This window comes from Pantherophis guttatus, chromosome 3 (genome assembly GCF_059756535.1).
Source record: "Pantherophis guttatus breed Tessera chromosome 3, ASM5975653v1, whole genome shotgun sequence".
In the NCBI taxonomy this organism is placed as follows: domain Eukaryota; kingdom Metazoa; phylum Chordata; class Lepidosauria; order Squamata; family Colubridae; genus Pantherophis; species Pantherophis guttatus.
The window spans coordinates 31,376,773-31,394,287 of NC_142065.1; the positions used below are offsets into that span (position 1 = coordinate 31,376,773).

At 37.7% G+C, this 17,515-nt stretch overlaps 1 protein-coding gene and 1 long non-coding RNA gene across 8 annotated transcripts; one reads left to right on the top strand and one right to left on the bottom strand.

Moving 5' to 3' along the window:
* Positions 1-8,031: 8,031 nt before the first annotated feature.
* Positions 8,032-11,391, bottom strand: LOC148114535 (uncharacterized). Its single transcript, XR_015732998.1, has 3 exons — positions 11,292-11,391; positions 9,194-9,225; positions 8,032-8,130 (listed from the first exon to the last, which is right to left on the bottom strand). It is a non-coding gene; the product is annotated as an uncharacterized LOC148114535 (long non-coding RNA).
* LOC117663652 (uncharacterized) lies at positions 11,392-15,400 on the top strand. Of its 7 annotated transcripts, none has more exons than XM_034413968.3 (3): positions 11,392-11,538; positions 13,595-14,409; positions 14,646-15,400. In XM_034413968.3, the coding sequence occupies exons 1-3, from the start codon at positions 11,522-11,524 to the stop codon at positions 15,239-15,241; spliced, it is 1,428 nt and encodes a 475-aa protein (XP_034269859.2). In that variant the 5' UTR covers positions 11,392-11,521; the 3' UTR covers positions 15,242-15,400. The 7 variants fall into 7 exon arrangements, with proteins under 7 accessions (XP_034269859.2, XP_034269864.2, XP_034269860.2 ...); XM_034413973.3 differs by having other exon boundaries at positions 11,399-11,538; positions 13,595-14,307; XM_034413969.3 differs by having other exon boundaries at positions 11,424-12,008.
* Positions 15,401-17,515: the final 2,115 nt, after the last annotated feature.

A 17,515-nucleotide genomic window follows, 5' to 3' on the forward strand; every position in this document is an offset into this window, starting at 1 on the left:
TACAAGAAGACAAACTTAGACATTTACAATATGGTTTCTAAGGAGAAAAAACAAAAAAACAGAAAAGATTAACCAAAAACCAGAAACAAATGCTAATGCTTACAAACATATTGAATGTAGTGAACAGTCGGGGGGAAAGATTATAATCTGAAAGTAAGCATTTACTTAAAATATTTTAAGTAAATATATATATATATACTTTGTAAATGTTGCATTGCTTAATCTGCTATTATTGGATAGCAGATGGGCTACTGCATTTTACATAGGATTTGCCAATTGCATTCTGATATGGTTCTAATCATATCTGATAATATAGACTTTTGATAATGTAAACTTCTCAATGGTAGTTTGCTTATTAGAAATTTTGCTCATTAATTCCCATGAAATTGCATTCAAAAGTAAGCACACTTTGATTGCCCTACATTGGATATGAAAGTCTCTCCCTTATTGTAGGGTTTGGACTGAATGATGTTCAAAAACTTCGTACCTATATTAATCTATTTTTGCTAACAAAAATCAATTTTCATTTCATTTACTTAGTTTGTCTAACATGTACATGATAACAGGTATAAGTATAAACATAAATATGAACATAGTAAATGGATATGAATAAATGGAGACAGTAGGACAGGGACGGTAGGCACGCTGGTGTGCTTATGCATGCCCCTTACTGACCTCTTAGGAATTAGGTGAAGTCAACAGTAGACAATCTAAGGTTAAAGTTATGGGGGTTTGGGGATGTAACAACAGCGTCAGGTAATGCATTCCAGGCATTGACCACTCTGTTACTGAAATCGTATTTTCTGAAATCGAGTTTGGAGTGGTTTACCTTGAGCTTGCAACTATTGTGTGCTCGTGTATTATTGCAGTTGAAGCTGAAGAAGTCATTTACAGGTTGTAGCAGATAATTTTGTGTATTACGTTTAGATCGGACCGTAGGCAACATAGTTCTAGGTTATCCAAGCCCAAAATTTCAAGCCTGGTGGCGTAAGGTATTTTATTGCAGGCAGAGGAGTGGAGTACTCTTCTCATGAAGTATTTCTGGACTCACTCAATTGTGTTAACGTCTGATATACAGTACGGATTCCAGGCAGACGAGCTGAATTCGAGAATTGGTCTAGCAAAGGTTTTGTATGCCCTAGTTTGCAGTACAATATTACCGGAGAAGAAGAACTAAATTTAGATCTAAGCCAGCTCCCTTACCATAAGCAGCATGCTAACTGAGTATCTTATATGTCTAGACAGGTAGTACATTTTTACACGCACATCTAAGAGTCAGCCAAGGGAAACAAAATGAAAAATGAAAGCTCAATATTTTGAGAAGTTATCACAGTATTCTTGGAATTGCAAAAAAAGTATTCTTGAAATCACAGTTCTCTGTCAGTAGCAGCATTTTCTTGCATTCATAAAACTATTCATATACAGAACCTTTGTAGTATTCCACATCAGCCAAGTTATACTTTTAAATTAATTCATTTCCATTCCTTTTTTATTCATATAGAATCAGCCCTAAGATTTATGTGATGCATGTGCCTTATTGACAGACAGGTTAGAAGGTTGGAACTGTTATATTTTATTTGCATAAAATAAGGAGCTTTTAATAATTTAGATGATGCTGATTTGGCTAAAAAGATACTTGCTGACCATATTATAATTAGATGGGTAATCATAAAGTAACCTTTGCTAGTCATCAGAAACTATTATTATACAAATAAGCTCTGATTTCGTATCTAATTCATTCTCCTGCTGTCTTTGAAACCGAAGAGAAGCAAATGCAGTAGAAGGAAACACCCAGAAAATGTAATTGCAAACTGCACTCCCCTTCCAGCCTTAAGTTGTTACAGCATTTTATAAGTCACAAATGCTTAATCAATAAATAAAATATTTAGGGCTAATGCACACTCATACTCTCTCCGTGGTGGAAACTAGTTGGTTGGCTACTCACAAAAACTGGAACAAAAATTGACTGTTTTGGATATACACTTAAGGACAAATTTGTCTTTGCAGCTTCAAAGAAGAGGAAATATTTTTAAGAGAAAAGAATCTCATGTGGGCAAGCACAAAAGAATACCACCTGTCCTTTGGCTTTCTAACCAATTTGTCCTTATAATGACTGGCTCCAAAAACCCATTTAATACACTATGACTGCTAGAGTAGTGCTTTAACTAATAAATCATTCACCGGCCTTTTTTACCTCAATATGCCAAGAAAACTTGGCTACAGAACATATTCTTCTGTCATAGCAAAGTGAGTGTAATTCCCTGCAGCAAGGCTAAAAGAGTTGATGTTCTAAAACAAAGATGAAATTCTGCTGATGCAGTCCAACATATTACAGCTTTTGGGGAGCAGTCAAACATCTTTGCTTAGTATTCTGTCTAGCAAATGAAGCTTTGGCCTTGCTCATTCTTGAGGGAATCTATAGGATTGTGTTAATGCAGAACAATGTTATGGCTGTTTATCATAAAAGCCCAAAGGAAGGCATTTTTAACCAAATCTGATCTCTCCTCCCCCCAAAATATTTAAAATAGATCAGCTTGTATGCTTGGTATACAATGCTTGGTATCTTTTTGGTATCAAAGACATAAATCCAAACTATTGGGGAGATATATAATTGGATCTGCTGGTTAACCTAGGGCTCTGACAGGATTGTCTATGCTGGAGCGGTTGGTGGAGTAATCCCACCACAGTTATGGTTTTTAGTTTTATAAAATTCTTGTTAATTTTAACAAGAATTTAAGCCTCTCAGAGTCACTTTGGATGGCGAGATTGGTGACACAGAAATTTAATTAATAAATAAATCGAAAGGTCTTTCCCTCCTATAATATGGGAGATGGCAAATGTAAAATTTTATTGTAACATTTTAAGAGCATTTCAGGCATTTGACAGAATGTTCTGAAAATAAATGTACTGATTCATTTCCGCTGGTTGAGGATTTTATAGCTAATAGACTAGAAATTCTATGTATTGTAATCTGAATATGCCTTAAAGAAGTATGCATTAGTTCAGTGTTTCTTGACTTTAACAACTTGAAGATGTGTGGACTTCAACTCCCAGAAATGGCTGGCTGGAAAATTCTGGGAGTTGAAACCCACACAACTTCAAGATGTCAAGGTTGAGAAATACTCCATTAAATACATGATGGGAGTCACTAAATTAAAGGTTTATCATGATCCATTTATATTACAAGTTTCAATGATGGTTCACAGCAGTGGTGGGTTCCTCCCGGTTCGGCCAGGTTCTGCCGAGCCGGTAGCAGTGACTATATGACGTCACCGAACTGGTTCTGCCCCCCACCCCACCCCCCTTTCTGCCCAGATATTATGGCTCCAACATGCCTACTGCCCACATCTCCAGATGGATTACTTTTTACACTCTACAGAGGGCTGCCTTTGAAGATGATGCAGATACTGTTCCTCTCAACAGAATGAAGCTATCAGACTACTTACAGGACTACCTCACCAGTGCAAATTAATATCATCTCTAAGATTACTGCACTAGTTACCAGTAGGCTTCTGGGTTCAATCAAATTGCTGGTTATTATTATAAGGCCTTATATAGAGTGGCACCAGGATGCATCAGCCAGTGCCTTGCTAAAATTGACTCTGTTCAGGAGACCTTGTTCAGTAACCCCTGCCTCCTAGCAAGGGATGGACAAGATAACAGGCCTTCAATTCAATTTTATTTATTGATTAGCCCTTTGGGCCATATCAAGTGCAGAATTACAAAGACAAATCATTACGAAGGTTTGGTAAAACAAATTGAGTAAGATTGGAATAACTCGCAATTAAAATACAATTAGAATAAAATACGATCTAAAATAAAATCGGGATAAAATACAATAATTTAAAGTACCATTTAAATATAATTAAAATTATATTATAATGTTGCCCCTGCGATAACAGGCCTTCTGCATGGCTGCAGTTTGGAACATCCTCTCCCAGATGAATGTTTAGCTCCTTCATCCCTTGCCTTTTGCAAAACATTTAAGACCACTTTATTCCACAAGTGCTATGGTTTGGAATGATTTATATATATATATTATGGTATTTTGTTCTTCATTGTAAACTATCCAGAAATTCCATGAAATGGGATGGGTAGAGATGATGAGAAAGATAGGGGAAGGGGAGAGGAGAGGAGAGGGAAGAGGAATAGCCAATAGAATCTAGGATATTGCAAAATTATGCAAAATCCCTAAGGAGTAGCACCCTATGGTCCATGGATCAAATGTAGTCCATCAGGTGTTCCCTTTTCTCATTTAAGGCATAAGATGAATGGCTTCCATTTTTCAAAAGTCTGTTTATCTCTTCAAACCTCATACTCTTGTGTTATTCCCTGGTTCATTCTGCAAACAGAGAAAGGTAGTTCTTTCAATCAGCTGCAGAGGTAGGACTATTTGTTATCCTGAACATGACAAAGGAAGCTCTCTCCCAAGATAAGACTGGATAAATTGACTCTATACAAAAATGGATTGCCTTCCACTGCCCAAAAAGAATATGGAACAGTCCCTTTGAACAAGATTGTTAAAATGCAATACCAGTAGAACTTCCCCTTTGTGATGCCCTCACCCAGTGCTTCCCAAAGGACAAATTACCTAAAATTGGCTAAAAGTCATTTTTCTCTGGATAACAACACATGGACCCATCACAATAGGGATATTTAAGTTGACTTAAAGATTGCCACGTATCCTAAGATACTAAGATATTGGATAACCATTTGTCTGAAGTGGTGTAGGGTTTCCTGCCTAAGCAGGGGGTTGGACTAGAAGACCTCCAAGGTCCCTTCCAACTCTGTTATTTTATTTTATTCTATATATGCAAAAAAACCTCCCAAAGTATTGTTATTAAGACAAACATTGATGAAATTACCAAAGGTAATTTATTGATATGACATAAAGATTATTCAATGTTGTTTTTGTAATATAGGTAGTCCTTGAGCTACAACCATTCACTCAGGAACCACTTAGTTATGATGGCGTTAAAGGAAGGGACTTATGATCAGTCCTCAAACTTTGATCAGACTTCCTGATAAGCAGTTTTGGGTAATGCAGGAAAATATTTCAGAAGCCCTGCCTTAACCTCTTAAAGCACCAGACCATTTTGAAGCATCAGGAGGAAAAATTTGATACTCCCAACTGTTTTCTACACAGCTGCCTTTCTGACATTACTAAATGTGCAATTTCAGCCACTTCTCTGCGTATGTTTTAAAATGTGAGTGCAAAATATCATATGGAAGAAGTCTAATGTGCAATTGATGCAGCAATCTGTGCACGCGAATCTGACCTACCCTATAGCGGCTATAGCTCTATTTGTTCACTGAATATGATCAGCCCTTAAAGCATTTATCAGACTCTGCCACTTCGGTTTAGGAAGGAGAGGGATGCATTTTCTAAAGGTCTCTTAGAATAAATGCTAGCTTTGCCTAGACAATTCACTTGGTTTTCTCCTTGATATGTTTAAAGTATATTCTTCTTTACAAATGGAAGAAATATTTCTATTGAAGGAACAGTGGGGGGGAGGGGGAATTCTCAACCTGAAATGGAACAATTTAGGAGAAATTGAATTTTTATTTTACCAAATGTACAAACCATCCCATATTTTATACTAGAGGTAAACTCTGTGTTACACTAAGAGCTGCCAGAATAAATTTGTAAAGCAGGGTTGGTCAATCTTTGAGTTTAGAACTAATATGTATCTCTAAAGAGCCTTTTCTGTGCCTCCCTTCCATATAACTGTTTTTTTGGTGCTCTTCTCCATATCTCTTGTGACAAAGCATTATTTTGGGGACCAGCTGATGTTGAACTGCCCAGATCTACTGAAGATAAGAATATCATTAGTTTCTGATGATTTCAATGTTTGCTTCCCTTTCCCAATTATCATTCCCACTGTCAATAATTCCATGCCTATCAATAAAATTACATTGTCTTGTGTTATATCATCATTAGAACAAAATAACCAAACACACGCTTGGTGACAATGTGATCACAATTTCTCATATTGAAATAAGGAAATGTCATGTAAGACTTGGTTTATCAGTTCTCTGTGCCACTGCATTCAAAAGCAGCCTTGTTCACACATCTTTATTTTATTTTTATTTTCTTTCATTTGCTTAAAAGAAAAAACATAATTTTCCTAGTTGTAGATCCTGGAGAGCATCAAAAGATAAATGATCTTATCCATTTCTATATTATTTAATTTCCTGTCTTCATCAGGACAGAAAATTACTAAGATTTTATTCATTGTGCAGTATATTTAACAAGATAAGCTATGTTATATGAACAAATATTGAATCAACTCCAGAGGGACCTCATTTTTAAGTTCAATGATCATACAGTGAAATTATTTGGTATTGGTTTTAGTATGAACAATAAACACTTTAACCTTCCAAGCATCACATCTGTTACATGGTATTTTTATTACTAGGTATCTAATATTAGTACACAATAAGGAAAACAATATCTACTTAAACTAGACTTCTGGGTATTTTGAAATAGTATTTCCAAATTGGCTAGGAGCTCTGAAAATAATATAACAGTGTTTCTCAACCTTAGCCACTTTAAGAGGTCTGGACTTCAACTCCCAGAATTCTCCAGCCAGCACACCAGGGAACCACCTGCAGTGCTTCTGGGAACTACCAGTAGGCCTTGGACCAAAGGATGTTAAGCTTTTAGATATATCAGTTTAAAAATGACATTGCTGATAATTATTGGGTAGATTAGAAATATAATGAATAAATAGCTATAATAGTTTCAATTCAAATATCTTTAATTTTGATTATGTGCCACCAAGACAGTGTCAACTCTTGTAACCACATATATTTTCTCCAGGACGATCTGTCCTTAACTTGGTCCTTCAAGTGTTCCAAAATGTACTCATCACTGCTGTCATCTAGTCATTCCAACTTGCTATTGGTTGTTCTCTATTGCACTTTCCTTCCAAATTTCCCATTGGTACAGACTTCTCCAGACAGCTAAGTCTTCACATAGAATTCCATAGTATGGTAATTTGAGCCTGGTCACCAACTCAGAACTTTGAGTTGAAGTATTTGATGATACATTTGTTTGTTCTTAGCTCTCCTGGTGTTCTCAGGACCAAAGTTCCAACACCAAAGTTCAAAAGTATCAATACTCTATTCTGCTTCTTCAAAGTCCAATTTTCACATCCACAGAGTGTCAAAAGGGAAACCACTGCTTGCACTATTCTGTCCTTTGTAGGTCTAGATGCATAGCAGCTTCTGAGAATCTTCTCCAAGGCTTTTATTGCTATTCTACAAAGTCTAACCTGCAGCATATTTCTTGACTGCTGATTTCTTTTGTTTTGATACTCAACCCTAAAAGGCAAAAAATTCTACCACTTCAGTATTCTCAATTCTAAAGCTGGTTGCTATACCTGTTATCATTAGCTCTTTATATTTAATCTTCTATTTTTTTCATTATACTCCTTGACTTTCATTACTAGACCTTGCAGATCATTTGCATTTTCAGCGATCAATCATCTGATAGAGCAACTACGGCATCAACGGAGTTCAGGTTACTGATGTGTCTTCCTCCAATTTTAAAATTTGCAAAATATTGTTTTTCTGTGATGTGTTGGGAGAGGCTCATATTTCCCTGTATGGCCACAAAACATTAATTTTTAAAAACATTCTGCCTAATAAATAGGAAATATTTTTAATCTATTTTTCTTTTTTAATCAATTAAGTTTTGCTTCTCCAAATATGAATATATTCTGAACTATGCAAACTATTACACTTTAAGCCGAAATTGAAAGGTATTCATTTATCTGTTTCTCCCTTTCTCCCCCAAATATCTCACAGATTTTCATCCCTTCCTGCTGGAGATAAAAATTTGCAGCAGATAATCTTTAAAATGGGAAAATTTGCACATATCTTGAGCCCAAGTTACACATAGTTCCAGCTTGCACTATTTACACACATGGATTTAATGGCCTAATAACAGCAACACTGAATAATAGCAGTAACAATAAACATTAGACTTACATACCACTTATAAATCACTTCACAGTACTTTACAGCCTTCTTTCAGTGGTTTACAGCGTCCGCATATTGCCCCCAACAATCTGGGTCCACATTTTACCCATCTTGGAAGGATGAAAGGCTGAATCAACCTTGAGCCTGGTGAGAATCAAACTCTGGTAGTCAGCAGAATTAGCCTGCAATACTGCATTCTAAACACTGCACCACTACATTGCTACAATCTTTTTGGACTGTTACCTTCTGGCAGAAGATACAGAACAATTAAAACTCGGACCACACGTTTTCTGAATAGTTTTTATCCCAGAGCTATAATTGCACTCAACAATGAACTAAAGGGCCACAATCAGTGAGCTGTTGGACAGCATTACTTGGTCTGTTATGTGGATGTTTGGGTGCTTTAGGTGTGGGGAATTTGTGGTGGGTGGGAGGGTGTTTGGGGATTGTTATATGTGTTGTTATATGTGTTATATGTGGTCTTTGGGTGTTAAGTGAATTTCGTTGTATGGGTATACTGTGTATACATGTACAATAACAATAAAATTATTATTACTACAATAACATTAATACAAATAAAATTAAACTTCCAGACATTCACAAGCAATTTAAGTCTTGTGCCACCCATTACTACCGATGTCATAGGAAACAGTCAAGGATAAATAATGCATTTTGGCGTCCACATTCAACATACTATTGCTAATTACATTTAAAAAGGAAATGATAAATTCAACAAGGATATTTACATCACATAATATCTCTGAATTTTGTGAACATTTATGGTGCAATGGACAAGTGCCTACAAAAGGCTTAAATGTTAAAACTATATTTTAGAATATATTTTATCTCTTACTACTGTTTGCACAGCATATTTAATACATCTTTACTTTGCTTTGCAATAGATGCTTCCTTCATTACTTACGGACCCCATGTAACCTAAGCATTAGCAGAACAAAATAGTTTACGGGTGTAAAAGCTTGAAGAAATATTTCCAAGACACCCAAAGTTTCCAGTCATCAAACAAAACCCTTCTACAGGGGCCTCTGATAACAGGCAAAAGAAAAGGCCACGGTCCAGGTTATCATGGATCAGAATGGAGACCTAACAATACAACAAATGTCAGAAAACCATACCTATCATAACCTGTCAACATCTCAAGATGCAATTATCAAGTTTCCTTGCTAAGTACATTGAAATATAAGCATACCTCAGAGATATTGCAGATTCAGTTCCAGATTACTGCAATAAATATTGAAATAAAGTGAATCACACAAATTTTTGGTTTCCTAGAATATATAAAGGTTATGTTTATGCTATACTGTACTCTATTAAATATGCAATAGCATTATGTCTTAGAAAATGTATATTCCTTAATTAAAAATACTTTATTGCTAAAAATGCTAATCATCATCCGAACTTTTAGCCAGTTGTAACATTTGTCTAACCAATTAAAGACCAATTAAAAACAACAATCAGTGGTTGTTTTTCCCTTTCACCTTGTAGAAGGGAATCCACCTTGTAGGAGGATATATCATATACTATCCTTCACTTATTCTCCATTAAAGATGCTAAGGGCAGAACTACAGTAGTATGGCACTAAAATGAATCCAGAGCAGAGCAATTTATGCTTGCATAATTCTCTTGCCAACTCAAGGACTGAGGGTCAATGAATGGTAATATTACCACTGTATCATTGTATAGAAATACAATGATACAGTGTATCATTGATTTCCCCTTCCATTTAGCCTTGCCTGAAAAGTCCCTGGCAAGATTTCAGAAGTAGTTTACCATTGCTTCCTCCTTAGGGCTGAGAGAAAGTGATTAGCCTTATGTCACCAGTTGTCTTTGAGTCTTAGGCAGGACTAGAATTCACAGAATCCCAGTTTCTAGCAACTGAGAAGATGGAGCTAAAGATATTTAAAATTAAAAATCTAGAATAGCACTTACGCTACAGTCAATCTGCATTTACCTGGTCCTTTCCTTTTTCTTTCATTAAGTAGTACTCTAGGTCATTTTTAATTTTTTGAGTGCACGTTTGTATTAAACTAAGAAGGGAAAAGGAAAAAGGGAATCTTTATTTGCAGTACCCCTTCTAAAGAATATGGTTGTGTTCACATAAACCACACATAAGAGGCTGAGATCACACAAAAATCAACTTTGGTTTAACACAGTACAGAAATCCAATATACCCAAAGAAACCTTATATTTTTTTCTCTCTCTTGCTCCAAGCCCAAATCTATTAATTCCTTTTAGTGTAACTGGATCAGTGTTTCCCAACCTCTGGCTGGGGAATTCTGAGAGTTGAAGTTCCCATATCTTAAAAATTGTTGAGATTAGGAAACATCCACACAGAGAGAAAAAGGGGGGAGAGAGAGAGACTTTTCTGTGTAAAGAACCCACTCAAGAAATCATATAAATGGCTAGAAAACAGAAAAAGTTAGTAAAGTTATAATTAAGAATGATTAATAAAATAGAGTTAAATGTAGATGTAGAGATAGAGAGATAGAGATAGAGATAGAGATAGAGATAGAGATAGAGATAGAGATAGAGATAGAGATAGAGATAGAGATAGAGATAGAGATAGAGATAGAGATAGAGATAGAGATAGAGATAGAGATAGAGATAGAGATAGATAGAGATGGATGGATGGATGGATGGATAGGTAGGTAGGTAGGTAGATGATAGATGGATGGATGGATGATAAGAGATAAATGACAGACAGACACAGACAGACACTGTGTTTCCCCAAAAATAAGACCCTGTCTTATATTTTTTTGAACCCCGAAATAAGTGCTTGGTCTTATTTTCAGGAGGTCTTATTGTTTTGGGGTGCATGGAGCAAGATGGGGCTTCTCTTGCCGTCTTACCTGATTTCCAGCTCTGTGTTTAAATATTTTCAGGGAGGGCTTATTTTCAGGGGCTTATTTTAGCGCATGCTTATTATCAGGGGATGTCTTATTTTTGAGGAAACAGGATGGATGGATGGATGGATGGATGGATGGATGGATGGATGGATGGATAGATAGATAGATAGATAGATAGATAGATAGATAGATAGATAGATAGATAGATATAGATAGATAGATAGATAGATAGATAGATGTAAGCTTAACATTATAAGCAATATTATTACTATTGGATTGTATTTGATTACAGATTGAATTGTATAGAACGACCAAAGAAATCATATAAACGTGGGCACTGTGGCTTGAATAAACCCTGCTTAAGCAAACCAGGAATTAATTGATATCCAAGTCCTAACTTCGGCATTTTGTCCCAGACAAGAAGGAAAAAAAGGGGGCAACCTCATGCCGGTGGAGTGACAGGAGCGTGGAACAAGCAACTCAGACCGGCCCAGGGCTCAGCATCCCGGGGACAGCTGCGCGCGGACCCTCGCGCTTGGCCACTCCCCTCAAGTGACCGGAGGTCTGGCGGTCACATGGGCCAAGGTGGATTGGACTGCGAGCGCTGCCCGCTTGAAGACCTTTAAAAGTTCAGCTCCGTTTCCGCGGGAATCTCTGCTTCTCCACCAGAAATGCCTCACTTTGCAAGGTAAAAGAGAGAGAGAGAGAGAGAGAGGAGGGAAGCTTTCTGTTGTCTGTTTGAACCTCCGCCTTCTGTTGCGCTTTATTTTCCTTTTTTATTGCATAACCATTGCAAGCCTTAAAAACCCTCCTCTTGCAGCGGGAGAGGATTTACTCTTCAGCCACCTGAGCCCGACCTCCTTTTTTCTTTCGCAGTTTTATCTTTTATAAGTCCCCCCCCTTTTTTTTTTTTTTTGCATTTCTTCCCCGCCCTTCCTCATTCTCCGTCCTTTGATTCGAAAGCGCGCCTGTCAATCAGCAGCTTGACTTTTTGCCTCTTCCCCACCTTCCTGATGGAGAGTTGGCGCCCCGCCTTCTTCCTCTGCTTTTGTCCAGCCTTTTTGAAGGAGGCTCCGATTGGGTTGATGACGTGCTTGTCCTGCCGCGGGTCCAATCGCAGCAGGCTTGCTTGCCAACGAGCGAGCCGGGAACTTGCAAGTAAGTGTGCGACTGTAAGGACGGGGGAGCGCAGTAGCTTTTTTTAGGGAGAACCTGGGTGGAGGATCGGGAGGGTCGTGGGAACGCGCCGTGGCTTGCATAGCCCAGGAGTGCAGCCAGGATTGGCTCCGAAAGTGCGGGAGAGAATCAGTAGGGGGACTTGCCGGGAATGGAGGGGATTGGGAAGAGGGCGGATGTACCCCAGAGTTGATATTTCTAAAATATATTTTCAAAACACGCGCAGGAACCCCAGATTTCACTGCCCCGTGGGACAGAAGAAGAGGAGGCTTGCATCACCGACCCAGCCTGGGCAGCTAAAGGTCTGGGCTGGGTGGTTTTATCAAGAGTGCCTGCCATCCTCTGCATCTCGTTCAGAAGCAGGGCTTTGAAAGGAAGAGATTTGGGTTCCTGATCCCTTTGCTTTTCGGATTTTCCCCATGCACGATTTGCAAACCTCCCAACTTCTACTTAAGGAAATTCCCTTCTAGATTGGTGGGAACCGAAGTGGAAGTAACCAGGGGTTACTAAGGGAACTCGAATAACTATAGACTAGCTTGCTAAAGCTTGTGTCAGCTCCAAATTCCTCCAATCAACATAGTCCCTTTGACTAGGTAATGGGAGTATGCATAACTGGGGAGCACCAGTTTATAGAAAGTTGAACAAAAGCCTGTTTTTTTATGTGTATGCATGTCTCTATCTATCTATCTATCTATTTGTCTATCATGTCTCATATTCATACATACATACCATCATGCCAGAGACGGAGAGCAAAATATTTTTGATACAACAGGCCTAATTCTTTTTTTAATGTATGAATGGAAAATTTGAGTCCCCAACTCAAATTTTAAAAATGTAGAATTACTTGTGGTTTGACTATATTATACCAAGCCTCAAATGTAGGCATTTAATTAGTTGTAGTGTTTTGAGGCAGTTGCTTTTCAGAGTTTATTATCTTGGTAATTATCTACATTAATTCTTTTAAAATCCGGATGCCCGCAGGCAAGGCTGGGTGAAGACAATGATATCATCATGTGGTGGTGTTTTTTGCTGAATCTAATAACTGGACATCTAAACATATCTACATGAAGATAAAATTGCAGTGATTGCAATGACAGTTTCTAAACACATTGACTTGGAAGAATAATAATCAACTTACTTGATTTAAGAATAACTTTTGAATTATATACAATACCAAGGATAAATACTAGGTGAATACAATTCTCATATAAATAAAGTCAAATTGCATTACTATATTTCTCTTTCAGTTCAGGAAAGAGCTTCAGGCTAATTCATAGTTACTCCAAACTGTTGAATTGTAGATTTTTAATGTGTGTAATTCTCTTTGGATTCAAGTAATGAATAGACTATAGAAGCTAGTTCCATAGAGCCCAAAACGATTCTTCTATTAAATGCGATGCGTATACTTTAAAACAAATTTCTGAGTGTTCATTGCTTTGAAAGCAGCATATTAAACAGATAAAAGTGGTATGTCTATACAATCAGGCCTACCAAACAAGGAACCCCAGATTAATTGGTAAAATTTGCTGTATTTGTAGAATATTAATGTTTGGCTTTCCTTTTGACAGCAAGGGCATAAAGAAGAGAATGGCTGGTGACTATGATTTTTTAAAAAGTCTGCAGAATAACTTGCAAGAACTGAACCACCTCCGGGCAAAATACTTAACATCAACGAAAAGTCCATCATCTGCTGGGATTGAGTCGTTTCATGATCAACAACAACTGCCAGGGGAGAAAATGAGCATCCAGTCATTTGCTCCTAGGAAGAGTATTCGTCATCGTAATCCATATTGGCCTGATGAAGAAATACGGACCTTCATTGAGATCTGGGGTGATGACCAAGTCCAAGCCTCACTGGCCACCAACTTTCGCAATGAGGCACAGTATGAGTGGATCTCTGATAAGATGCGAGGATATGGCTATGACCGGGATATGAAGCAGTGTCGCTTGCGTGCCAAGGAGCTTCGGCGAGGATACAAGGCAATTGTTTGTGGAAACAACTCTTCTGTGAGTGGTCAACGTGCCTTGCCATTTTATGATTCCTTGAACAGTTTCCTGTGCATGCACAAGGGTCTTGTGGTGTCCAAAGTTTCTCTATCTATAGATAGGAGGAATCGTGAAGTCCAAAAATTGGGCTTGGAGCAAGAAAAAAATGAAAAGCTAAGTGTTGTCTTGGTTTCTGATGATGATGAAGCATCCATCCCAGAACCTACAGATGACTCCAATGGCTATTTTCAAGATGCACGGATGGATTCTGAACCTGTACATGTCCAGTCTCCAGGTGATGAATGGGAACCGCATGGAGAAGATGGCCTTCTTGCGAGAGATGTGGCTTCACCTAGTTTCCCTAATACAAGAGGAGATGGTCATTCTGTCAGTTCAGGTGAACATTAGGAGTTAGCACCAATTTCAGAAAATTAGGGGAAGCTGCGCTTAATTTCTTTAAAGTGGATAGGGAAATACTATAATGTTGCATACAATTCACTGACCTAAGTGCACTTATTGAAGTGTTTGCACCTTTTCCTAATTTGACTTGCCCCAAGATTAAATGTTAATGAATTCTAAATGTGAGCTGTATTTTGATCACTTGATAACGTCTATTCCTTTCTTTCAATGTAGGCCCATCCGGCACTTTTTCCAGGGCATCCCTGGTTGATGCTGACAGAATATGCAACAACCACTGGAATAGGAAACAGAGGAGACAAACTGAAACTACTTCAGACATAGTAGATGCCATTTCCCAAGTGGGTGACAGACTGGTAAATGCTCTATCTGATTTGCACTCAAAACACAGCGAAACCTCTGAACTTGCACAGAGTAGAGCATGTGACTCCCATAAAGAGGAATTTACCATACTTGCCAATCATGTAAATCAGGCTGCTCAAAATGTGGACAAACTGATTGCCCTCATGGAAACGTCTACCAGGAGGATAGCAGATGCCATGGACAGACAGACAGTTGCCTTAGAGAATCTGGCACAATTGTTTGCTGCAAGAGCACCAACAATTTCAGTGCCCTTGATATCACAGGAGCAGTCTTTGATGGTGTCTCCTCCCAGAATTGTTTTGTCGGTCCCCTCACTCCCAGCAGAATTATACAATACTGTGAACACTTTAACAGGAAATCGCACTTCTAATCAGAAAGCACAAGATTTGCCTGCTGAAGACTGTCAACCAGTGGCAAAGAAAATAAAAACAGAAGAAGACTTAATATAATTTGTTCAGAAATCCTCAGATGTTCTGTTCTCTCATAAGATGAATATTCGTCCTTATTCGCTCATTTTTTCAAAGGCAGTTGGGAAAATCAGGAAAGTGGATGGTATAAGAAATATTGTGGCGTGTTTATTTTTTTTAATAAAAAGATTTTTAGCTGGAGCAATATATTTGTAGGTGGATTTATATATAGTTTGGAAGGATTAATGCTGCCCGTTGTGATGAAATTGTACGGTTCATTGGCATTCCATTCTGTAGCTTGATTTCTGTTCTGCTGCTTAAGTATGCAACAGGCTTATTTGGACATAAGATACTAGGTTTTATTTCGGATTGTGACTGTGGTCAGGATGTTTGCTTTGGACCTAAAGAACATACTCAGAATTTAAGCACAGCTATGAACATATGATGGCTTTTAGTAGATTCTACTGAGACACAATTTTTTGATCTCTAGATGGGTAATACAAATGACTTACATCATTTGGTGATTCAAAGATAAACCATTTTAAAAAGTTGTGAATCATTATGCACATTTTCACTGGCATAGAAAATAAGAAAGAGTAGAGAACTCTTTGTGTGATAGAATACTCCTGTTATTAAATCAATAAGATATGCTACCACTATTGGACTATTTTTCTCCCTTATTTCACTGAAGCCATGTGCCAGATAAATCAGTTGGCAGCACAAAATTTTCTCCCATTTTTTTACATACACTTTTCAATATAATTGTGCCGCTTTTGGAAGATTGTAAGCCAAGCTCCTCAAAGCTCCTCAATGTTCATGCCTCTTGCACTTAGAAGCTGAAATGAAGCCAAATGCATTGGGAAAGGAAGCATAGGAAATTTCTCACTTAAACCCACTTCACTGTAGTCCCATGAGTTCTATCTGATTGAAACTCTTAAAGATGTGAAAACACAGTCTCATTAATTGTTGAGACATCAGCTTCCATCAGCAGCAGCCCCCACAAGTCATGGCAGGGCTGTTGAGAGATACGTCCAAAAGCATTTGAGCCAACTAACTTTCTCACCTCTGGACTGAATTCAGCATTTGTTTCTAATAGCAGCAAGCTAGGTGTCTTTGGGCATATCACTAGGAATGACAAATATCTGACTTCTGCGGTGGATATAAAAAATCTATACACTCCCATTAAAATGCCAGGTTTTTGACATGTAAAAAAGTCAGACCAAGATAAATCACTTGAGTTTTGGTTTTTTTTTGACCTTTAATATAACATGTAAACTGTACAATTCAATTGAAAAGCAAACAAATCTTTTGGGGGGGAATAACAAAAAGCTATCAATGACGTGATTGCATAAGTGCGTAAACCTGACATTTTAGTGGGTGTGTAGACTTTTCATAGTGCTGCTTCACCTAACTTGCAGAGCCTCTTCACTATTGTGATTAAGTGAAATAAATAAATTTAATCTATCATCCTTTAGATAAGGGAGCCATGTTTAGTACATTAATCTTGTGATTAACACAGGATAGGTTAGCATGTTCTTTTCACATATTTTGGGGTTACACCCACTGTCTTTTACTTTGGGTTTTGTTGGTTAGGACTAATGGGAATCAGGCCAACAACATCTGGAGGACGCAAGGTTGACTGTCCCTGACTTTCCTCATAAATGAGAAAGTCATTAAAAGCTTGGGGGGGGGTGTCTGAATTTGAAAAACTCAGAAAAAGTTCTACTTAATTTTTTTTATCAAGTGACAAGAATATCAAGGCCTAATTAGTGTCATTTTTTTCCCCAGACAAATAATCCAAGTAAAGTTCTCTCTTCGTTTTTGTTGTTCCTTTTTCAAATAAGATGGCAAAATTGCTTTAGAAATTTGGCTCTTTTTGAGGAATATAATGCAGTCCACTTCCTTTTCATTCTACAGCAATTTGGTTATATGCTATTCCTCTATTCCCCCCCCCGCCCCGCGCTCTCCCCTCCCAAAAAAAACCCCCCTATTTACCAGTAGTATGATAATTAGATTTAAGAATAATTGTCCACTGGATGGAATCTTTTTTCTTATCAGCCTGTTGCCTGATGGGGATGGGGAAGATCATTGATTTTGTCCAAATATGCTTCTCAGCAGAGTGCATCTTCATTTTTCCTCTGGCATTGGAAACTCTGAAAATCTAGTTACCATATGTGAAGGAACGCCTTCAAATATAACCCAAACATGAATTCCGTAAGACCGTAAAGATTATTTTAATATAACCATTCAAAAGCTTCTACTTAAATGTTGTCTCCAATTTCTTTGAGCAGGCCATTTTTGCTGCATTTGCTGCAA